The 24,868-nt window shown below is 42.1% G+C and overlaps 1 protein-coding gene across 1 annotated transcript in view; it reads left to right on the top strand.

Annotated features, from left to right (window-relative positions):
• LOC126260462 (dual specificity calcium/calmodulin-dependent 3',5'-cyclic nucleotide phosphodiesterase 1-like) overlaps window positions 1–24,868 on the top strand; it is a 620,495-nt gene that overhangs the window by 223,971 nt on the left and 371,656 nt on the right. The window contains exon 3 of the mRNA XM_049957791.1: window positions 561–795. Coding sequence (XP_049813748.1) covers window positions 561–795 — 235 coding nt within the window. The remainder of the gene's footprint in view (window positions 1–560; window positions 796–24,868) is intronic.

Below are 24,868 nucleotides of genomic sequence, written 5' to 3'. Positions count from 1 at the left end.
CAGGACAATGCACGTCCGCATGTATCCCGTGCCACCCAACGTGCTCTAGAAGGTGTAAGTCAACTACCCTGGCCAGCAAGATCTCCGGATCTGCCCCCCATTGAGCATTTTTGGGACTGGATGAAGCGTCGTCTCACGCGGTCTGCACGTCCAGCACGAACGCTGGTCCAACTGAGGCGCCAGGTGGAAATGGCATGGCAAGCCGTTCCACAGGACTACATCCAGCATCTCTACGATCGTCTCCTTGGGAGAATAGCAGCCTGCATTGCTGCGAAAGGTGGATATACACTGTACTAGTGCCGACATTGTGCATGCTCTGTTGCCTGTGTCTATGTGCCTGTGGTTCTGTCAGTGTGATCATGTGATGTATCTGACCCCAGGAATGTGTCAATAAAGTTTCCCCTTCCTGGGACAATGAATTCACGGTGTTCTTATTTCAATTTCCAGGAGTTTATTTAAACTGGATTGTAGAGCAGTCGAGTATTGTAGATGTATCTGTAGACTAGTGGGGATGACGGGCAGCATTGAAACGGGCCCTTCCGGCGGCGCTGATGTTGCAGAGCAAGGCTCGCTGACGATCGTCCGCCGCAGCAGCGGCAAAGGAGGCGGCGGTGGTAACAGCAGCGGCGGGGGCGCCAGCGGCGGCAGCGGCAGCGGCAACGGCGCCAAGGCGGGCCCGCTCGCCAGGGGCGCGTCCGCTGTCGCTGACGACGACGCCCTCGACGCCGTCGACCTGTCCACCGACAACCTGCCTGCCGTCGACACGCCGGACGCCTGCGATAAGGCTGCCCTCAGGTAAGCCCTGGCATTCGTTCTCGCTCGAGAGTCGCGAGAAAAAGGCGACGGTGCTGCTATCTCTCAACATCGCCCAGAACATCTGTACAATCAAAATATCCACGAACCCAGTTCCCTCTGACAAGGGAACCTCCCCATCGCACCCCCCTCAGATTTAGTTATAAGTTGGCCAGTGGATAGGCCTTGAAAAACTGAACACAGATCAATCGAGAAAACAGGAAGAAGTTGTGTGGAACTATGAAAAAATAAGCAAAATATACAAACTGAGTAGTCCATGGGCAAGATAGGCAACATAAAGGATAATGTGAGCGTAGGAGCGCCGTGGTCCCGTGGTTAGCGTGAGCACCTGCGAAATGAGAGGTCCTTGATTCAAGTCCTCCTTCGAGTGATAAGTTTAATTTTTTATTTTCAGACAATTATTATCTGTCCGTTTATTTCTTTATTTTCACGGACAATATTTGCTGGATTCATATTGCCCACGGAATACATCTCACGTATTTAATGCACTCTCGTCCAAAGTAGCGAACAGTCAACTGCCAGCCAGGGAGCCTCGTTAGCAGGAATAGTCGACTGACATCGTGTGTTTCGATGTTTGTTTAGGTGTAGCGTCCCCATACTACAGTGCAGTTACCTCACATCGGACGGACGGACGGACATAATAATTGTCTGAAAATAAAAAAATGAAACTTTTCACTCGAGGAAGGACTTGAACCAAGGACCTCTCGTTTCGCAGCTGCTCACGCTAACCACGGGACCACGGCGCTCCTGCGCTCACATTATCCTTTATGTTGCCTATCTTTCCCATTGACTGCTCAGTTTGTATATTTTGCTTATTTTTTCATAGTTCCACATAATTTCTTCCTGTTTTCTCGATTGATCTGTGTTCAGTTTTTCAAGGCCTATCCACTGTGCCAACTTATAACTAACTCTGAGGGGGGTGCGATGTGGAGGTTCCCTTGTGAGCAGCCATAGCGCACGGATTTCCGTGCCGGCACGTTTACAGGAGCTCAGTCCGTCAGTTCAGCTGATGATGGCGACATGTATGATCGCCGAAATATTGTCCCCGTTGGACACTGTAGACCGGCAGTACACCCGTGGATATATTGATTATCAAATACGCCAGGAGAAACTCAGGAATCACAACTGTACAATCAATCATGAAGCTGTCAGACGAATTCCAGCCCGATAAATATAGTCTAAAAGGTTCTCTAGCCGCGTCAAATAGTTAAAAACGTACGAGCTTTCGGCCGATTACTCCTTGTCCATTGTCAAATGGTGACTGTCTTGTGTTTGCTGCTGCTGCTATCCTTAAATATCACGTAGAGATCCTATATAACAGGCTGAATCATCCGCCACGTTTTCCCCGACTCTGAGGATTCGGTAATGTTTACTTTGTGGGTGGTTAACCTATTCAGGCAACATTTACAATATTTCTTATAAAATATTAAATTTTGCATGTATGAAGTGTACCGAACAGCAATTAATGTGTATAGAGATATTTAGAATGCCCTTTTCATATAACAGAAAAACTGAAATGTAATGTTACACGTGAACCATGGACCCTGCCGTTGGTGCGGAGGCTTGCGTGCCTCAGCGATACAGATGGCCGTACCGTAGGTGCAACCACAACGGAGGTTGAGAGGCCAGACAAACGTGTGGTTCCTGAAGAGGGGCAGCAGCCTTTTCAGTAGTTGCAGGGGCAACAGTCTGGATGATTGACTGATCTCGCCATGTGACACTAACAAAAACAGCCTTGCTGTGTTGGTACGCGAACGGCTGAAAGCAAGGGGAAACTACAGCCGTAATTTTTCCCGAGGGCATGCAGCTTTACTGTATGGTTAAATGATGATGGCGTCCTCTTGGGTAAAATATTCCGGAGGTAAAATAGTCCCCCATTCGGTTCTCCGGGCGCGGACTACTCAAGAGGATGTCGTTATCAGGAGAAAGAAAACTGGCGTTCTACGGATCGGAGCGTGGAATGTCAGATCCCTTAATCGGGCAGGTAGGCTAGAAAATTTAAAAAGGGAAATGGATAGGTTAAAGTTATATATAGCGGGAATTAGTGAAGTTCGGTGGCAGGAGGAACATGACTTTTGGTTAGGTGAATACAGGGTTATCAACACAAAGTCAAATAGGGGTAATGCAGGAGTAGGTTTAATAATGAATAGGAAAATAGGAATGCGGGTAAGCTACTACAAACAGCATAGTGAACGCATTATTGTGGCCAAGATGGACACGAAGCCCACGCCTACTACAGTAGTACAAGTTTATATGCCAACTGCCTCTGCAGATGATGAAGAACTTGAAGAAATGTATGATGAGATAAAAGAAATTATTCAGGTAGTGAAGGGAGACGAAAATTTAATAGTCATGGATGACTGGAATTCGGTAGTAGGAAAAGGGAGAGAAGGAAACGTAGTAGGTGAATATGGATTGGGGGTAAGAAACGAAAGAGGAAGCAGCCTGGTAGAATTTTGCACAAAGCACAACCTAACCATAGCTAACACTTGGTTCAAGAATCATAAAAGAAGATTGTATACATGGAAGAAGCCTGGAGATACTAAAAGGTATCAGATAGATAATATAATGGTAAGATAGAGATTTAGGAACCAAGTTTTAAACTGTAAGACATTTCCAGGGGCAAGTGTGGACTCTGACCACAATCTATTGGTTATGAACTGTAGATTAAAACTGAAGAAACTGCAAAAAGGTAGGAATTTAAGGAGATGGGACCTGGATAAACTTACTAAATCAGAGGTTGTGCAGAGTTTCAGGGAGAGCATAAGGGAACAATTTGCAGGAATGGGGGAAAGAAATACAGTAGAAGAAGACTGGGTAGCTCTGAGGGATAAAGTAGTGAAGCCAGCAGAGGATCAAGTAGGTAAAAAGACGAGGGCTAGAAGAAATATTGAATTTAATTGATGAAAGGAGGAAATATAAAAATGCAGTAAATGAAGAAGGCAAAAAGGAATACAAAAGTCTCAAAAATGAGATCGACAGGAAGTGCAAAATGGCTAAGGACAAATGTGAGGATGTAGAGGCTTATCTCACTAGGGGTAAGATAGATACTGCCTACAGGAAAAGAGCTCAGATGGAAACCCAGTTTTAAGCAAAGAAGGGAAAGCAGAAAGGTGGAAGGAGTATATGGAGGGTCTATACAAGGGCGATATACTTGAGGCCAGTATTATGGAAATGGAAGAGGATGTAGATGAAGATGAAATGGGAGATACGATACTGCGTGAAGAGTTTGACAGAGCACTGAAAGACCTGAGTCGAAACAAGGCCCCGGGAGTAGACAACATTCCATTAGAACTACTGACGGCCTTGGGAGAGCCAGCCCTGACAAAACTCTACCACCTGGTGAGCAACATGTATGAGACAGGTGAAATACCCTCAGACTTCAAGAAAAATATAATAATTCCAATCCCAAAGAAATCAAGTGTTGACAGATGTGAAAATTACCGAACTATCAGTTTAATAAGTCACAGCTGCAAAATACTAACGCGAATTCTTTACAGACGAATGGAAAAACTGGTAGAAGCCGACCTTGGGGAAGATCAGTTTGGATTCCGCAGAAATATTGGAACACGTGAGGCAATACTGACCTTACGACTTATCTTAGAAGGAAGATTAAGGAAAGGAGAACCTACGTTTCTAGCATTTGTAGACTTAGAGAAAGCTTTTGACAATGTGGACGGGAATACTGTCTTTCAAATGCTAAAGGTGGCTGGGGTAAAATACAGGGAGCGAATGGCTATTTACAATATGTACAGAAATCAGATGGCAGTTATAAGAGTCGAGGGATATGAAAGGGAATCAGTGGTTGGGAAGGGAGTGAGACAGGTTTGTAGCCTCTCCCCGACGTTATTCAATCTGTATATTGAACAAGCAGTAAAGGAAACAAAAGAAAAATTCGGAGTAGGTATTAAAATCCATAGAGAAGAAATAAAAACTTTGTGGTTCGCCGATGACATTGAAATTCTGTCAGAGACAGCAAACGACTTGGAAGAGCAGTTGAACGGAATGGACAGTGTCTTCAAAGGAGGATATAAGATGAACACCAACAAAACCAAAATGAGGATAATGGAATGTAGTCGAATTAAGTCGGGTGATTAGGATATGAGACACTTAAAGTAGTAAAGGAATTTTGCTATTTGGGGAGCAAAATAACTGATGATGGTCGAAGTAGAGAGGATATAAAATGTAGACTGGCACTGGCAAGGAAAGCGTTTCTGAAGAAGAAAAATTTGTTAACATCGAGAATAGATTAAAGTGTCAGGAAATCGTTTCTGAAAGTATTTGTATGGAGTGTAGCCATGTATGGAAGTGAAACATGGACCATAACTAGTTTAGACAAGAAGAGAATAGAAGCTTTCGAAATGTGGTGCTACAGAAGAATGCTGAAGATTAGATGGGTAGATCACATAACTAATGAGGAGGTGTTGAATAAGATTGGGGAGAAGAGAAGTTTGTGGCACAACTTGAGCAGAAGAAGGGATCGGTTGGTAGGACATGTTCTGAGGCATCAAAGGATCACAAATTTAGAATTGGAGGGCAGCGTGGAGGGTAAAAATCGTAGAGGGAGACCAAGAGATGAATACACTAAGCAGATTTAGAAGGATGTGGGTTGCTGTAAGTACTGGGAGATGAAGAAGCTTGCACAGGATAGAGTAGCATGGAGAGCTGCATCAAACTAGTCTCAGGACTGAAGACCACAACAACAACTTCGGTTATAACGCTACCCCAAAACTCTTTTGTTGTCTCGTCGAATGCAACCTGCAATGATGATGTAACTCTCAGACTACGGTATACCTAAATAATACTCTCAAAAATTAACATTTTGGTTTCCAGTGGACCTGAAGATGGCATAAGAGTTCGGCCGAAGCTGGTCGGTAGAAACAAATTTCTTTAATAATATGGCTGTGACGGTTCTTTTCATTTGTTTATATCATCAACCGCTGTACCACGTTCGTGAGAACGATGGTTTTTCACACGGTGAACACTGGAGTGTCGTCACCTTACATGGCCTAGGAGCACTCGGCCGAAAGGTCGGGGCTTTTTAAGAAACTGACGCACCTGGAAGCTGGAGAACACTTTATCAGTATAAATCGCCGAGAAATTGCACATTTGTACTCTGTTTAACAGGATTTGCTTCCATTGCGACAATAGTTCCAAGGACTTTTAAAGACAATGCCAACATAATGAAGTTATATTAAGTATTATTTTTCTAACATCATATTAAAATACTGCAGAAAACATCGGTTCCATTTTCTTGAAATAAAAGTTCTCTCAAAAATGAAACGAGCCTGTTCGCTCTACCGATGAAATATTTCCCATACTTTGTTAGTGTTTTCCAGCCTTGAAATATTTCCCTATGCTGTGACAGTTTTTATCAAAATCAAAGAAAAGTCTTATGGTTGCTTCAGCAGCGAGAAGATGGATGAAGGGAGTTTAAGTCCCACGTCGCGTGCGCCAGAAGCCGTCAGCGCTACCAGCAAAAATTCAACAAGAACAAATATAATAAATCATTGAGCGTGCCTTCACGTAAAACAACACAAATTGTAGGACCGTTTCATCAACTTGCCGGATCTAGACATTTCGTGAGAACAGTACCAAACTACGTTTTAAGATGTGTGGAGTGACATCACTTGTGACACGCCCAGTAGCAGATCTTAGTGACAAGTTTTCTGGACTGTGACAAATCGCTCCTCACAGTATTCGTCAACGGTGGCGCTACCATGTGCACCCTTTCACGATATACATCTATGACGATTCTGGTTGTAGCTGTGTATGCACTTGCGACGAGCGTCTAGAAGCGACTAATCCCATTCTAAATAGTTGCCTACTGATTGGTGTAGTCTGCACAAAGCCACTTATTTGGAACATGAAAGGCAACCGGTATCATTCTCTCGATGTTAATCGAAAACTGTGGATGACTGTTGCTGAGGAGAAGGACATAAAAAGGGATGACATGCACAAGAAAAATTTTTGAACAGAATGTTACCAAAGACCAGTAGTTTGAAGGTAGATATAATGAATATCAGTATTAGATTGTGTCTCGTTATCGCGGTAGTCGTAACACTGTAAGTCAACAGATCTTTTGCTGCATCTGAAACAGCAAATCAAAATGCAATGATGTTATTTTCATCCACTTCGATAGCTATACAGAACGCTGAATTTGATACCAATCGAATTTCCACTCACCAAAAAATGGTGTGATACAAACATTTAAGATGTATCTACGATCTCCCAGCACCACCGAGAAAACCAAGAGCGAATCGGAATGAGCCGGCCGCTGTGGCCAGGCGGTTCTAGGCGCTTCAGTCCGGAACCGCGCTGCTGCTACGGTCGCAGGTTCGAACCCTGCCTCGGGCATGGATGTGTGTGTTGTCCTTAGGTTAGTTAGGTTTAAGTAGTTCTAAGTCTAGAGGACTGATGACCTCAGATGTTAAGTTCCATAGTGCTTAGAGGCATTCGAACCATTTGAATCGGAATGAAAACAGAGTGAACAACACGGTTGACTAACAAAAATGGTTCAAATGGCTCTGAGTGCTATGGGACTTAACATATGAGGTCATCAGTCCTCTAGACTTAGAACTACTTAAACCTAACTAACCTAAGGACAACACACACATCCATGCCCGAGGCAGGGTTCGAACCTGCGACCGTAGCGGTCGCGCGGTTCCAGACTGAAGTGCCTAGAACCGCTCGGCCACATGGTCGGCGATTGATTAACATCGCTTGAAGATTCAGTAAAATAAGTCCAGTTAACATTATACGGGGTGTAAATTTTCAGTTGACAAACCAGAATAACTCGAAAAATAAGCTTCACACGAGAAAATGTGCAGAATCCAAAGTTGATTATTTTCGAGGGGGGCATCTGCTGGTGCTAAAATTAGCCCTCCACCCCAGCCCCAAGGTGATGGGGAGGGAGGCAACTTACAAATTTCAAATGGGAACCCCCATTTTTTATTGCAGAATCAGATTCTACATAAAAACTACGTACATTTTGTCTTAAACATTTGTTTTTATTCTTGGTAGTTGCCGCTGTAATTCAAGAAAATCCATGTTCTCATTTTTGCGTGGAAAATGGTTACGTATAAATAAAATATTTTGATTCGCTAAAACTAAAACTCTCCCTCTCTCCCCATATGGTGGGGTTTGAGAGGGAGGAATTAGAGTTTTACAAATATTGACCCAAATATTAATTTTTCCTCAGATTCGGATAATTTTTCTTTGTCTCGTGGTCATGAGGCCACACAACTTTTAATTATCAAACAAATCATCTGACTAGCTAACTAACTAACAAAACATTCTACTTCCTAACGAGTGAACTCATTTTTTATTTATTCGTAACCAATTTCCACGCAAAAATGAGAACATGGATTTTCTTGAATTACAGCGCCAAAAACCAAGAATAAAAACAAATATTTACGACAAAATGTACGTAGTTTTTTCTGTAGAACCTGATTCTGCAATAAAAAATGGGGATTCCCGTTTGAAATTTTAAGTTGCCTCCCCTCCCACCCCCAGAGGGCTGGGCTGGCGGGCTAATTTTAGCACAAGCAGATGTCCCGATCGAAAATAACCAACTTTGCATTCTGCACATTTTTTCGCGTGAATCTTATTTTTCGAGTTATTCTGGTTTGTCAACTGAAAATTTACACCCTGTATTGTGCAGCATGTAGTTTCAGTTCTTCATCCGTCAGATTTCTAGGGACATGAATTGACTGAATAGCTCATACAATAAGCCTAAATAGTCGGTGCCAGCAGACGGCGGGCAAGTGCACAAATGTTTTCGAAACGTAGTTATATTTGTGCGGATGCGCTCTTCCGCTCTCTTAATTAACAGACAATTTATCTGAAATTGGGTTGACGATAATCCGAATAAACTCGTTCCGTCCATTTGGCATACAAATTGCGCACTGAATATGGATTAAACAGTAACAGAGCAACAACGGGCATTGCTGTGATTTGCTAATACGTATAAAAGTCCATTCTCATGTCGTGTATCATTAGCTATAGTACACGTGACTGAAAAGCAGAATGTGCCTTGTCTTCCTGTCACGCGTCAAAAACAGTCATGCGTCTTTTGTGCGTGTCCTACGGGTGATACAACTATACATACACAACACCAAAATTAATTATGTACTAGCGTCTTGCAAGAAGTACGAAACTGCTACAGGTCAGTTTCAGACAGAATGAAAATTTATGGTACAACAGAGGAACAACAAGACAGCTTCATTTTCACTGCAGAACTGAGTAGTTCAGCTGAGCTAGACAGTGTGTGTCAACTTTTTGTACCATGTTTGATATCGTCGGTTCTTGGTGGAGCAGGGACGCCACCGACACTGGAGATCGTTTTGCACTGCAGGAAGAGAGTAAGTGAGATTCTGGATGATACTGAAAAGAATGTGGAGCCATGTTGACTCCAAGGCCGTGGCCACCTGCGCAAGATTTCTCGGATGAGGATGGCGCGTACAGCCCGATCGAGGTGGTCACAAAGATTCTAGATTGGGCTTAAATCCTGGGAGTTTGGTGGCCAGGGGAACACGGTAAACACATCCTGCTGGTCTTCGAACCACGCATGTACTCTGCGAGCTATGTGAGACGTTGCACGTTGCATTGTCCTGCTGGTAGATGCCATCGTGCTTGCGTGTAGGGGTTGACATGGTCCCATAGATAAATGCATAAATGTGTTGATTCATTGTACCTTCCAGAATGACAAGATCATCTAGGGAACGCCACGAAAACATTTCACAGACCACAGCCTCCTTCCTAGTTTCAGACGTTACACGCCGTGCACGCCAACGGCCGTCTGTCCGATGGGGCATAAAACGTAATTCATCTGAAAGCCACTCGTCACCACTAAACGGACCTCCAGTTCCTGTACTGGCGTGCAAATTCCAGCCTCCGTGGCCGATGACAAGCAGTCAGCATGGGTGCACGAATCAGGTACCTGCTGCGGAGGCCGGTAAGCATCAACATTCGTTGAACCGTCATTGAGGAGACGCTGTTGATAGCCCCTTTGTTCGTCTGGATGGTCAGTTGCTCAAAAGTTGCACGTCTACCCGCCTGCAACATTGCAACCGTCTTTCACCCCTGTCATCTAGGGCCTTTGGTGCACCACAGTTGCCCCGGGGCCGGTTTTGGGAAAGTGCCATTTTGCCGTGCACGGTATGATGTAACCACGGAGGCACGCGAACAGCTTACCAAATTGCTTCCACGACGCGCTTTATATACCCTCCACTACTGGTGCTGCCACCTGCCATCTGTGAGTGGTTATTGAACGCTGACGTCCAACACAGGCGGTGGTCACATTAATGTGACTGTATATTCATAGCGTATGAATATTATTTACCGAAATTGAGAGCGTTAGTATTGGACTTCGCCGATATCCTCGTCAGGAGATTATTCACATCTGAAATAAATTAAACCTTTATGTACAAGGGAATTAAAAATGATATAGCCATTACAGAAGGCTGTAAGTGTTTAATGCGTAGGATACACTGATAAGAGTTAGAGAGAATGCAAAATATAGTTCAAAATTTCGTTCATTACATGACTCACTGAAAGTTTATGTGCTCTGTGCGATGTCAGAACAAAAATTTTGCCGTCAGTTTATCTTCATCGAGCTAAGTGTTTCAGCGTACAATTATGTGGACATGCGTGACAACTGCCGATACGGATTCCACTCACCACATCCCTTCAGCATTATGGGGCAAACCAACTCTACTTATGCTTCAGAATGTATGGTATGAAATCGATTATCATTTGGACTTCGTTTATTACCAAGGAAAGTGCTTCTCAGTACCCATAAAGTAGGCCAAAAAACTTATAGTTTGTTTTGGATTCTATGTAATTCTCACCGATACTTTGCTGTGCAATAAATAGTTTGTACTCATTTTTAAATGTTACCCAGGCTCTGAAATGGGGAGGGGGAGGGAGGGGGATGGAGGAGAGGATGTATGGACAGGGGGTGGGGGGAGGGGACTGGCACATGTTAATGCCGCAGTGAATAACGAAGCAGTTTTGACAAAAAATGGTTCAAATGGCTCTGAGCACTATGGGACTTAGCATCTGAGGTCATCAGCCCCCTAGAACTTAGAACTACTTAAACCTAACTAACCCAAGGACGTCACACACATCCATGCCCGAGGCAGGATTCGAACCTGCGACCGAAGCGGTCGCGCGGCTCCAGACTGAAGCGCCTAGAACCGCTCGGCCACACCGGCCAGCCAGGTTTGACATTTCATTTTTTTTCTTTACGAGGCGACAGCAGCTTCGCTGGGCACGAATTTGTTAATGATTATTGTGCTTCATTTCTTTTCTTGAGTTTTAAGTTCATTTCATGTGTTTTTGATGCAGAAAAACGACATGTCAGAATGATTAAATTTCTTTCACTCGGAAGATATTTCGTCTCTATTTACAGTCAAATACCTGTTATTCGTTTCTACGATAAAATTACATGTGTTATACTCCTTCTGTCGTAATAAGGTTTCATTCGACCCATTAAAATATTAAAGAACATAGCACGTCTTGACAAACAGGCTGCCATCTTCTCGCGGTTGTAAGTCTCAGCTAAGAGAGAACGTCGTCCGCCACTGCGAAGGTTCGCCTCAGAATATCGCCGCTGCAGTAAAATTCGCACGAAACAAAGAAAACACACATTTGTGTATATACTTTATCAACATTAATATCGCAAATGTAATAAAATGTCAAATGTGACGATTTGTCTGTCGTTGCTAAAGCGGGAAAGGCCGCAGGGTCACCAGCGCTAATAAGGGAGACTCCAAATTCACCCCCTCAGTTTGAATTGTAAGATGCCCAATGGATAGCCCGTCAAAAGCTGTACACAGATCAAGCACCAAAATAGGAAGAAAGTGTACTGAACAGTGAAGAATGAAGCAAAATAGAAACAGCTAACGGTCCTGCTTCAAAATGTGCAACATCGAACGAATTAGAAAAGTTGCGGTGCCATGGTTATGTGGTCATGATAGATTCACGTTCAAATATCCCTCGAGCATACCTTTCTTTCCACAGAATTATGAACTGTCCTTCCGGTAATTGACGTGCCTGTTCTCTTTCTGTAGTCTTGGCACCTGTCATACCACACGCTGGTTACAGAATATGACTCATATGGTAACAATATATTAGCGTCGCAAGTAAGTGTGATGAATAGCGAAAACAGGTGAGATGCTGCATAGACTTTCATTGAAGAGTCAGAACATGTGGTACTTGTTAAGAACAAATAGGAGGTAGTATGTACGAAACCTCATCGTCTTGTAATCATTGGATCCCAGTGCCGAATACCTGTGAAAACGCACAAGATCTTTGAATCAACTTTCATTATAGGTCTGTTCCTTACACCTCACTGTTGCAAACAGACGTTACGCGACGACATAGACACAAATATGAATACAGCGAACAGACACGTCAATGACCAAACGGACGGTTCATAATTTTGTGAAAGAAAATGGGACACCACACAATATGATCTTGGACCGTTCACTGTTTCTATTTTGTCCCTTTTTTCACAGTTCAGTGCATCTTCTTCCTGATTTCATGCTTGATCTGTGTTCAGTTTCTTAAGCACTATTTACTGGCTCATAGTAGCACTAAATCTTAGAGGGGGGGGGGGGGGGGGGAGTGCGATGGGGAATTTCCCTTGTATGTAGTTAGGCTATAAGCAGAAATTTCTTCGCCGTCCAGCATTCCAGTGACACTTTTTTTCATGCCCTGAAAAAAATTGCTCTATAACCTGAGTGCCTGTTGATACACAACTGATTTGGAACTGGTACACTCCGTTTCCTGTCATTCAGAAATGATATAAACATTGAACATGCTGTGTTTAGTATTCTGTGATATTTTAACTCTCGCGTGGGGATATCGTGGTTCGTACAACCGAAAGTTTTGACCAAGTCACAGAGCATTCCCTTGGCAACAAATTCCAGTTTACAGAGTATAGTATTTCATCTGTTGAATTAAATATAGCATCTTCAGTTGACATTCGATTTTGAAATCCAAACGGTTTTCTGTGCAAAGTGTCCATGAAGCATGTTGTGCATTACCTTCCGAATAAAATTCTTGGAAATATTGGGAGTAACGAGACTGCTCAATGGTTCTTTAGTAATATTTGTCTCCTTTTTTGTGAACTGGTTTGACAGTAGCATGTTTAAGTCTGTCTGCGAAAATACCACTTTGAAATGATATATCACATGAGAAACTTAGTGCATTAACGAAGTTCAACTCGACATTATTTGACTATTTTCCTTTGGCTCTCATCATATGTAATTGAATATTTATTTCTAAGTGAAATGTTAACATTGCAAACTTGTTTCGGAGAGGTAGGATGTAGCTGAATGTTATCATGCTTGTTTTGGAATGTCTTTCTTAGAAGCTGTTGACTATCTACAAAGAAAGCGATCAAACCTAAATTACATGAATGTGTGGTGTCTGTTCTTTTGGACAGGTCCGAAAGAATAGACACCATGCATTCAAATAATTGATTTGCTTCGATGGGCAACTAATCCACCTTCTTCAGTGCTGATGCACCATTACGTTCGACCTCCTGCGGGAATTCTCCGAGTAGCGAGCATGGAGGAAGTGGACGGGGGCTGTGGATAGGTGGTGCTCGGTAGGAATTTGGGTCAGTAGAGAGGCGTGTCGAAATAGTCCTCGCAGTGACGACGACACTGTATCCCGGGCGGCAAAGTGGTTAACGCAGCTGCCTGGTAAGCAGGAGATTCCAGGTTCAAATCCCGGTCCAGCACACATTTTCACTCGACGCCGCTGAATCCCCACAAAGTCCTGATTCAGCTGATATCAATAATCCCTTCCCTTTCTTTTCATTTCTTCCCCCTCCTCTTTGAATTTTCAAACCTAAGTTATTTACTATTGACAGAAAATACGACTGACATTTTTTGGCTATCTGTGATGAGATTTTTATTTTCCTTCAAAGATGTTTGTTCCTTTCCATGAGTCTTTTTTCCCACCTCATTTTCTTACTTTTTCTACGTTCTAAATAATTCTTAATCTTGTTACTGAAAGAGCTTATATTTTGCTGAAAATACATTCATTTTTGATACTCTGAATTATTTCTTTAAAATTTAATGTTAAGTTTGTAATGTGGTTTTACTCAATCGTCATCTCTGTCCCTAGACTTCTCTTAGATATATAAGATAATCGGAGTCTGTCTGTAGCTTAGGATGTGGTGTATTTAGTCAACATCCACATATTAACTTCTTAGAACAACAGATTTCAAAACAACCTATGACTATCTTACAGGATACATTACATTTTCATTAACACCATGTAGGATGTGTAGATCTTTCCAGTCTGTATTTCGAAAATATTACTTGAATTATGTACGTATGTTTTCGTATTGAATCTTGTAGTTTCCCAGTTTCCTCTATTTACATCGTGAACCATTAACTGTCAGAAGTACACTATGACTTAACAATCTCCATGAATCTATAAAAAAAGATATCAGTATGAGCTCTGTTGGTACCTATAGCCCCTTCTCTAGATTGCATGAGGAAAATTAAATGGTTCAAATGGCTCTGAGCACTATGGGACCTAACATCTGAGGTCATCAGTCCCCTAGAACTTGGAACTACTTAAACCTAACTAACCTAAGGACATTACAGACAGCCATGCCCGAGGTAGGATTCAAACCTGCGACCGTAGCGGTCGCGCGGTTCCAGACTGAAGAAAGTTAAATTGCAGTTAATGGTAAAAGACTCGAGTATAGCTCTAGCACAGGAACAGTCTTAAAAATGTTAATTCAAATTAAAAATAACATTTTATTCTGCTTGGAAGTTAAAAAGTTTAATAAAGGATCAAAAGGTTTCATAAATAATTCAAAATTATCAGATGGAGCCCTGCACGTTGGGAGTAAATCTATTTCGCGAAAAAAAAAATTAAACTCCTCCCGAACAGGCCGTGAAGGCCCAACGGTACCGACTAGCCGCCGTGTCATCCTCAGCCCATAGACGTCACTGGATGCGGATATGGAGGGGCATGTGGTCCGCACACCGCTGTCCCGGACGTTTTATCTGTTTACGAGACTCGAGCCGCTACGTTTCAGTCTAGTAGCTCCTCAGTTTGCCTCACAAGGGCTGAGTGCATCCCGCTTGCCAACAGCGCTCGGCAGACCGGATGGTCACCCATCTAGTTGCTAGCCTACCCCGACAGTGCTTAACTTAGGTGATCTGACGGGAACCGGTGTTACCATTGCGGCAAGGCCGTTGACAAATCTATTTCACTGTATGACCAAAATGCGGATCACTGCAAAACCTATGAGTACCTTTGTTTTTGTTTTTGTATCCCTTCTTAATGTAAGTGGCAAGTCCTCCTTTGTACATATCTGACCTTTAGAACTGGATGCTAAGTTACAGCCCCTTGTTTCAGCATTGCTAATCACTGGTCAAATGATGTTTAGAAATGAATATTATGGGCTGTATCAGAAAGGATTTCACAACTACAAACTTATTCATAGACGTAGTCTTAGCGTGGCCTTTCAGAAAAATAGATGAAGTTTTCACACATATGGTACGCTTGTACAGAATCATGCTACGGCAAGCACTAGCGGCTGCTGCAGCCAAGATAGGTGCCTTTGACGGTCTTGAGCGTGGTCGCAGTGTGGTTCAAAATGATTCAAATGGCTCTGAGCACTATGGGCCTTAACTTCTCAGGCCATCAGTCCCCTAGAACTTAGAACTACTTAAACCTTACTAACCTAAGGACATCACACATATCCATGCCTGAGGCAGGATTCGAACCTGTGATCGTAGCGGCCACGCGGTTCCAGACTGTAGCGCCTAGAACCGCTCGGCCACACCGGCCGGCTGTCGCAGTGTAGTTTGGTTCGAAGAGCACTAGTCTGCAACAGCTGTGCAACGTAATTTTTGTACAGTGTATCCTCACAGTTGGCCTACTATTTATGAGAGCCTTAAGTATTTTATTGAAACCTGAATGTTCGGTAAGGCATAACAAAACCCCTGGTGCGTCTGATGATGTCGCAGAGCAAGTGAGGCAAAGCTTTGTGAAGAGTCCTACAAAATCAACACGGTGTGTTCTCGAGAGCTGGGTGTACCACACATGATTGTTTAACTTCTTTGAAGAAAACTGTTGCATCTCAAACAATTCTAGTTTAAAATGGTGCAAGAAGTAAAAGATACTGATAGGATTGCTCATAAGGAATTTTGTGTGGAAGTGTTACATCTGTTGGGTGAACATGATATGGTAAAGTTAATAAATTCAAGTTTCGAGTTTGTGGTAGTGAAATCTACGAAAATCCCAGGAACATGAAAGTTACAGCCCAAAACTGAATGTGCTCTGTGCCGTGAACAAGCGCAAAGCTTATGGACTTTCTTTTTTCCAGTGTAGACAGATATGGTGTGAAATTTTTTGATGTTGATGACCATAAATGTAGAGTACAATTTATGCAAGAAGGCACTTTGCTGCACTGCCTCTCGGATGTCTGAGATGCCCCAAATATCAGCTTTCCAGGAACGTGGATAGGCCAAGGTGCACCAATTCCATGGCCTCCATGTTCACCCCAACTAACATCTCTTGACTTTTTCTTTGGGAGATTCATAAATGATATGATGCTTGTTACACCCTTACTGCACTCTCTGCCAAAGCTGAAAGTTATGATCTGCCGCACAATTGAATAAGTCGTGCCCAACATGCTGTAGTGAGTTTGGCAAAAAATCAACTTCAGTGTTTGCCACATTACTGATATAAGTCACATGGAATCTGTCTAGCTGTAAGGTAAGAAAACTTGATGTATTTTGCTATGAAATGAAACTAAAGCCATGTCTATAAATTAAATAAATAAATCAATATCAGATTTCAACATAGTAATTTCTTGTTTGATGCATCCAATATATTTACATGATTGCATACATCAGCTCATCTAAACAAATTAGAAGTTATTTCTTTTTGAGCCTCTAGTATCAGGATGCAATGAATTTCCTTTAACGTCATTTTCATCCTCACGTGCTTCTGCCACAAAATTTTCAGTTATATGTTCTTCGTCTAATACTGACAGTCTGAAATCTGAGTTTGCGTCGAACAATAGTTGGTCTAACAACAGCAGATTAAATAAAAAAAACTCGGGTTCTAGGCAGAGATGCATGCGAGCACAGTTTCGATTTTAGATGCATATAACAGAACAGTATTCCGTTTGAAAAATGTGAGAGCACGGTATCTGAAAAGGGGTTGGAAATTGAATTGCAGCTTGAAACGCCAAAAAAATTTCTACGCACAGCGCGAGAGGCACTCCTGGGACTCGGATGCGAGCTTGCTCGCGAGCCCTTTTCAGCGCCCTCCCATGCCGCCCTGTTAGAACGCACTAACTCAGGGCAGAGCAAAATTTTAAATGTTTTATTTTCCGCTCCTGACTGCCCAGCGTGAACAATTAGTGGACTTCACAAATTTAACCAACGAGATTGTGCCCCTTCGCAGGTGCTTGAGGGAAATAAAAACAGCTGTGCTCCTCCCGGTGTTGTAATTTTCGAGAGCTAAATTGCTTTCATAACACAGACTCGGGTATTGATCGAAATTGTGAAGCCCCGAACAAAGCCTCCGCTACGATTTAATGAAGGTTGCCTCATTTACCGCTGTACTCAGCCTGGTTACTTTTTGCGAACGCAGTAAAATACTTCTTTCTTCCGCCCGTGTGTGATGGCATGGCAAGTCGACAGTAAAAGTCATTAATAACAAGCTGGCCGAATATTCTCTTTCCCAAGTTCTATGCGATCTTCCATTCGTTTCAATTTTGTATTAAGTTCTTTATGTTTCCATTCATGCGATACGCCTGAAATATTTCTTCTTCTTGCGTTGCGGAATCTGCACGTGGTGGACAGTGATACATCCTGCATTTCAAATGGTTCAAATGGCTCTGAGCACTATGGGACTTAACTTCTCAGGTCATCAGTCCCCTAGAACTTAGAACTACTTAAACCTAACCAACCTAAGGGCATCACACACATCCATGCCCGAGGTAGGATTCGAACCTGCGACCGTAGCGGTCGCACGGTTCCAGACTGAAGCGCCTAGAACCGCTCGGCCACTCCGGCTGGCCATCCTGCATTTATAAATTACTGTATTTCTGTGGCTGGATGCAATTCCTGCCGCCGTATTGTCCATGACGTTGAGGTTGGAGGAAGAGTCGTCTGCGAATGCTATACATTTTGGTCTGATAAGGGAGAGAGCCTTCCGGTTTCTTTCATACTTATAGCAATTGAAACTCATAGCATTTGGAAAGCAGTACGAAACAATTCTGAAAAGGGAGAAAAGATAAACGTAAAAAATAAAAATTAAAATTAAAAAGATACCTTTCAAGATTAGAAGATTTCCTAGCGCTGTTATGTACAGTACATTTCTGCTAACACCGTCGTCAGGTGAGCGTGCAGCGAAAACGTTTTATAAATATAAAATCTGACTAATACCAATTTCTTTTCCTTGATTTAAATTCTTTATCTATTAAGGAAACAGAGTCTCGAAAAATCTCCCATAAGCAATCAGTATTAAAGTAAACGTACTTCAGGTACACTTTCTGAAAAAGTGGTAGAGATAAAGACAGGAAACTTCTAGAGATTACAAATGAAGTACCATCCTCAAATCACATAAACACTGGTTACTGTATTTCATATATGTTACGAGTAATGCTTTTTTGGTTCTAAGAGAAAAAATTATAACTTGTTAAATGCTTTAGAGCTTGAAAATTTGTCTTGGTGTCACTACTCATCCCTTTTTTATGTGATTAATCATTGTTTCATTAATAAGAGATTCTGAAAGTTTGATGTCTTTATCGGCGTTAGTTTTTAGGAAAGCGTAACAGAATATAGAACATTAGTTTTGAGAAAGACCGTATTAAAGTTTTACATACAAGAAACTAATATACATTACCACACAGATACAGTTTTAGAACATCCCAGGCCTATTCTGTGACTCAGCATCATCCTCTGTATCTTGTTTTCTTTGATTTTCTGGGCATCCTGGCCTCCTTAGTAGCATTCCGTGTAGAAATTTCAACACAAAGGATACGGCCCATATCGATGCTTCACAGTCCCTTTTCAGTACTGACATCATCCTTTATTCCTCCGAGCTTTAACACAATAGTCTTCTTTGACACACCACTATTGAAGCTCACCATTTCATCATGAACACGAGGCTTTAAGTTTTTTGTAGTTTTTGGTAGCTTTGTCCAAATATTACAAACTTTCATTCCGAGTCTGAATTTTATCATGGAGACACTTTTTCAAGAGCTCTTGTTGCATAAAGTCTCTGAAAATTGGTTTGACAGCAAGTAGGAATATTTCTGGAATTAAATGCTAATGCTTATAATTGGAAGCTGTGGCTCAGTTGTTGAACCTGCACCAGCTGTCGGATCCCCGTGAGCAAAGGTGATGTTTTGAATTCTCATCCGTTGAGATTTTATGAAAGTATGTCCAGGTATCTCTTCTCATTGCTTCTGCATTTTGCAGTTATTCCTAATTGTCATGCCATTATAACTCTGGATCCTATCTACACTCCTGGAAATGGAAAAAAGAACACATTGACACCGGTGTGTCAGACCCACCATACTTGCTCCGGACACTGCGAGAGGGCTGTACAAGCAATGATCACACGCACGGCACAGCGGACACACCAGGAACCGCGGTGTTGGCCGTCGAATGGCGCTAGCTGCGCAGCATTTGTGCACCGCCGCCGTCAGTGTCAGCCAGTTTGCCGTGGCATACGGAGCTCCATCGCAGTCTTTAACACTGGTAGCATGCCGTGACAGCGTGGACGTGAACCGTATGTGCAGTTGACGGACTTTGAGCGAGGGCGTATAGTGGGCATGCGGGAGGCCGGGTGGACGTACCGCCGAATTGCTCAACACGTGGGGCGTGAGGTCTCCACAGTACATCGATGTTGTCGCCAGTGGTCGGCGGAAGGTGCACGTGCCCGTCGACCTGGGACCGGACCGCAGCGACGCACGGATGCACGCCAAGACCGTAGGATCCTACGCAGTGCCGTAGGGGACCGCACCGCCACTTCCCAGCAAATTAGGGACACTGTTGCTCCTGGGGTATCGGCGAGGACCATTCGCAACCGTCTCCATGAAGCTGGGCTACGGTCCCGCACACCGTTAGGCCGTCTTCCGCTCACGCCCCAACATCGTGCAGCCCGCCTCCAGTGGTGTCGCGACAGGCGTGAATGGAGGGACGAATGGAGACGTGTCGTCTTCAGCGATGAGAGTCGCTTCTGCCTTGGTGCCATTAATGGTCGTATGCGTGTTTGGCGCCGTGCAGGTGAGCGCCACAATCAGGACTGCATACGACCGAGGCACACAGGGCCAACACCCGCCATCATGGTGTGGGGAGCGATCTCCTACATTGGCCGTACACCACTGGTGATCGTCGAGGGGACACTGAATAGTGCACGGTACATCCAAACCGTCATCGAACCCATCGTTCTACCATTCCTAGACCGGCAAGGTAACTTGCTGTTCCAACAGGACAATGCACGTCCGCATGTATCCCGTGCCACCCAACGTGCTCTAGAAGGTGTAAGTCAACTACCCTGGCCAGCAAGATCTCCGGATCTGTCCCCCATTGAGCATGTTTGGGACTGGATGAAGCGTCGTCTCACGCGGTCTGCACGTCCAGCACGAACGCTGGTCCAACTGAGGCGCCAGGTGGAAATGGCATGGCAAGCCGTTCCACAGGACTACATCCAGCATCTCTACGATCGTCTCCATGGGAGAATAGCAGCCTGCATTGCTGCGAAAGGTGGATATACTCTGCACTAGTGCCGACATTGTGCATGCTCTGTTGCCTGTGTCTATGTGCCTGTGGTTCTGTCAGTGTGATCCTGTGATGTATCTGACCCCAGGAATGTGTCAATAAAGTTTCCCCTTCCTGGGACAATGAATTCACGGTGTTCTTATTTCAATTTCCAGGAGTGTATTTCAACATTTGTCAGGTTATTTTTACCACCTAACTTTCTTTCCTTACATATATCCAGAGATTGTGATGCCATTCTTTTCTGTACATGCCCTATACACTCCAATTTACTAATTTTGACGGGGCTCATATAATTCTCTTCAACGACTTTCTAATAAGCCTTACTGTTCCCATACTGTATACAGGATATTTCTTGACTGCTTAGGCCTTTCGAATACATTAAAAGCAGCCACTTCCATGCTTCATTAGAATCATTACAGTCCTCTCCGAACACATGTTTCATATTGGGATTTTTGCTGCATGTGCCATAGAACATAGTAATTATCTAAGTATCCAGGATATTTCCAACATTAGCAGAAGTGGCTGAGACACCACCATTTGGAGATGTATGTCCACGTTTCTGAAAACTGTCACCAAAACCTGGGCCATATTTTCGGTCATTCAATTGATCTACTTCTTTTGTTACTTCAGAACACAAATAACTGATGTACTGAAACAAATGGTTTTTGTAGCCAAGTAACTGCGGCATTAACAAGACTAAAAATACCTGATTTTTAAGGATGTTCGCAACTATATCTTCTTAACAGATGGAAATATCAATTAATAAATATTGCATCATAATTCTTTAATAAAAATACCGTTTTTATTTTTAGTTATTTATTGCATGAAGTAAATTAAAATTTGGTACTAAAATACGAAACATCAGTAGGAAATAGAATGACTGTTTATTTCTAGAAATCGAACGGAATTATTAATTTTTTTTCACTTAACGATAAGGCAATTCCACCAGCTGGTATAATGTAACGTGGAGCAGGCTGTGCTTCGAGACAGGAAGGAGAGCCAGCCCATGATCGAATCTGCTTGGCGGCTTAAGTACCGTGGTTGGGCACCGGCCAGTCTGAGTGTGGTTTTTGCGTGGTTTGCCACACTCGTTTAGAAAAATGCTGGACTGGTCCCCACTTTCCCCATCAGAAAAAGCAATACACAAACAGATGAAAGCTTACACAATTCACAAACAAGTACGGGCACGACTTTCGTATCTTAGGTAACTAGCGATGCGGCGACAGGAAGGCAATCCACCTGCAAAGTTAAATGAAATAAATTTGCCACGATTTGAGTACAGCACAACTCCTGACTAGACGGGGTAAACGCTTACGAAAAGAAGAAGAAGGTGAAGAAGAACTGGGCGTTTCTCGTGTCTTTCTTAAATTTTAATTGCCTTCATACGACCAGTATTCAAAAATGAACATCGTTATTTTTACTAAACAATTATGATTTAGTATTGGTTAACTTGCATTTACATTTGTTAATAAATATGGAATTTAAAGAAAACCAAACAGGAAGTTGCTATTAACGAGATTCGAACCTGCGACTTTACGATTATTATGTCAATGTTATAGAAATACTTCTTACTTAACAGTGCTTGTAAATCTTATAATCCTCAAACGCGATTTTCTCGTGTCTTTCTTAAATTTTAATTGCCTTCATACGACCAGTATTCAAAAATGAACATCGTTATTTTTACTAAACAATTATGATTTAGTATTGGTTAACTTGCATTTACATTTGTTAATAAATATGGAATTTAAAGAAAACCAAACAGGAAGTTGCTATTAACGAGATTCGAACCTGCGACTTTACGATTATTATGTCAATGTTATAGAAATACTTCTTACTTAACAGTGCTTGTAAATCTTATAATCCTCAAACGCGATTTTTTTAGATGTACTACGTTTCTGATATGGACATGAAAGACCAGTTCCGCCTTTGTTTAGACTGGGTCGGAAAACGGACGAAAGGCCACAGGCAAGCTATTACCCATTGTACTTCATTCATTTTAACTGATGTCTGCCGATCTGGCTGTATAGGTATCTCACCAGTTTTGAGAATTCAGCGTTCTTGCATGTGCTCATAACCTGTTAATGTTATATTTATTTATTTCTATTCATTTACCTGTATTTTAATTTGATGTCATCGTCCGCCCCCTACCCGGCACAGTCACCTACATGTTTCCCACAGAAAAAGAATTATAGTTTCTTTTTGGGTGATCTTATTACAGGTAGAGAATGAGAAAATTTGGATAAGTGAATACAGTACGTCATATAGAAATCTGATGATCCAGAAATTTCGACACGTTTTTTCTAGTTTTGTGACTGATCTATTTAAAAAATACATAAATAAAGTTCTGGCTCTTTTCCCACGGGCGGTGAGGGAAGTACTAATGAGACTTATAAGAGAAAATGTAAACTTTGCTTAAAAGGATTATTTGCTTAGAATCTGCTCCTCGACGGTGCGACCAAGCTAAAATTGGTAACATAATATTATTATTGTAAGAGAGTTCAGCGCGAATTTTCTGTCCGAAATCGCTTAGAGGAAGGGGGTCTCTAAAAAACACAATAATCTAACTTCCATGTAAACCTAGAAGCTCAGTTTCTCTTTTAAATTTTTTTGTTTAAAATTCTGTACAGAAAAACCAAGCGAGGCATCTCAATAAGTTATCAATGCTGTAATTCACCGAAACTGATCACTCGTTTCCTCTACCTCTCATCGAAGGTTCAGTGTTTTATTTCCTCTCTGGGCTGTGGAGTATCGCAGCCAGTGGGACTGAAGTAATCTTCTCACGCCTGGGTGACATAAAATCCCCGGCTGCAGGAAAAAGGCCTCTCTCCTCAATTTACACTTAGACAGCTTCTCGTTCCTCTAAAAAGGTTCTCCATCTATTCAGTAGGAATCCCAAGCACCTGAAGGAATTTTATTCCCGTGTCCACACACTTCAATGAGTCAACAAATCCGCCGTAGTCGCTATGACATAAATATTTTCCTCTTGATCCATCTCTTCAGTTATGCTGCAACTAAGATTTATTTATATATATATATATATATATATATATATATATATATATATATATATATATATATATATATATATATATATATTGCTAGTATAGATATGAGCCTTTTTCTGTAATTTTATTTAATAACGATTTTCAGAGAAATAATGTTTCTCAGTTAACTCTCAAACAGGGATCGAAAGGCTAACTACAGAACACAAACACGTAAGAGTTGAAAAGAGATGAAACGGAAGCAGTAGTAGAAGGAATTGAGACAGGATTGTAGCCTACCAGCGATATCATTTAATTTGCACATTGAGCAAAGTGAGAAGGATATCAAGAAGAAATTTGGAAACTGAATTGTAACTCAGGACACCAAAATAAAAGGTTTGAAGTTTATCTTTGATATTGTAATTCTGTCACGGGCGACAAAGAACGTGGAATGGTCGGTGTCTTGAAAGGAGAATGTAAGACGAACATAAAAAACATGTAATGGAATGTTGTCGAAGTAAATCAGGTGACGAAGAATGAATTCGGTTTGGAAATCAGACACTAAATTTAGTAGATGAATTTTGCTATTCGGGCAGCAAAATTATTGATGATGGCCTAAGTAGAGTGGATATAAAATGCAGACTGGCAATAAAAAGAAAAGTCTTTCTGGAGAATGGAAATTACTTATCTCAAATATAAACTTAAATGTTGGAAGAGAATAGAAGTATTTGTTTATGCTGCAACAGGAGAATTATGGATATTGGGTGAGTAAATGGCATGACTAACGAGGAGGCACTGAATCGAAATGGGGAAAAAAGAAACTTATGGCACAACTTGAATAAAAGGAGAATAAAAAGAGTAATAGGTTGATAGGGTAACCTGAGGCATCAAGGAGTCGTTACGTTGGTAATGGCGGGAAGTGTGTTGGTAGAAACAGTAGATGGGGAACGAGGATTGATTACAGTAAGCGTTTAAAATGGATGTATATTGTAGCAGCCATGTAGGGATGAAAAGATCTGCACAGGGAATACTCACGAGGAGATTTGTACCAAACCAGTCTTCGGACTCAAGACCACAACAAGATCAATTCCGTAATTACTGCTATGACAGCGGTTATTGCAAAATTTAACAACATGCTACCATAAGAACTTACTTTCGTGTTGCTTACATCCTCGGTTACACATAGCGACATATGTTAACAATAATTGTTAATTCCTTCTGCATAAGTAGTTTAAAATTTATAACTGGACTGTAATGCGTTTCAAATATAAAATCTGCCACAGCAGTTAA

The sequence above is a fragment of the Schistocerca nitens genome, chromosome 5 (assembly GCF_023898315.1).
Source record: "Schistocerca nitens isolate TAMUIC-IGC-003100 chromosome 5, iqSchNite1.1, whole genome shotgun sequence".
NCBI classification, from domain to species: domain Eukaryota; kingdom Metazoa; phylum Arthropoda; class Insecta; order Orthoptera; family Acrididae; genus Schistocerca; species Schistocerca nitens.
The sequence above is the reverse complement of the archived record's forward strand: the minus strand, read 5'-3'. Positions and strand labels throughout refer to the sequence as shown.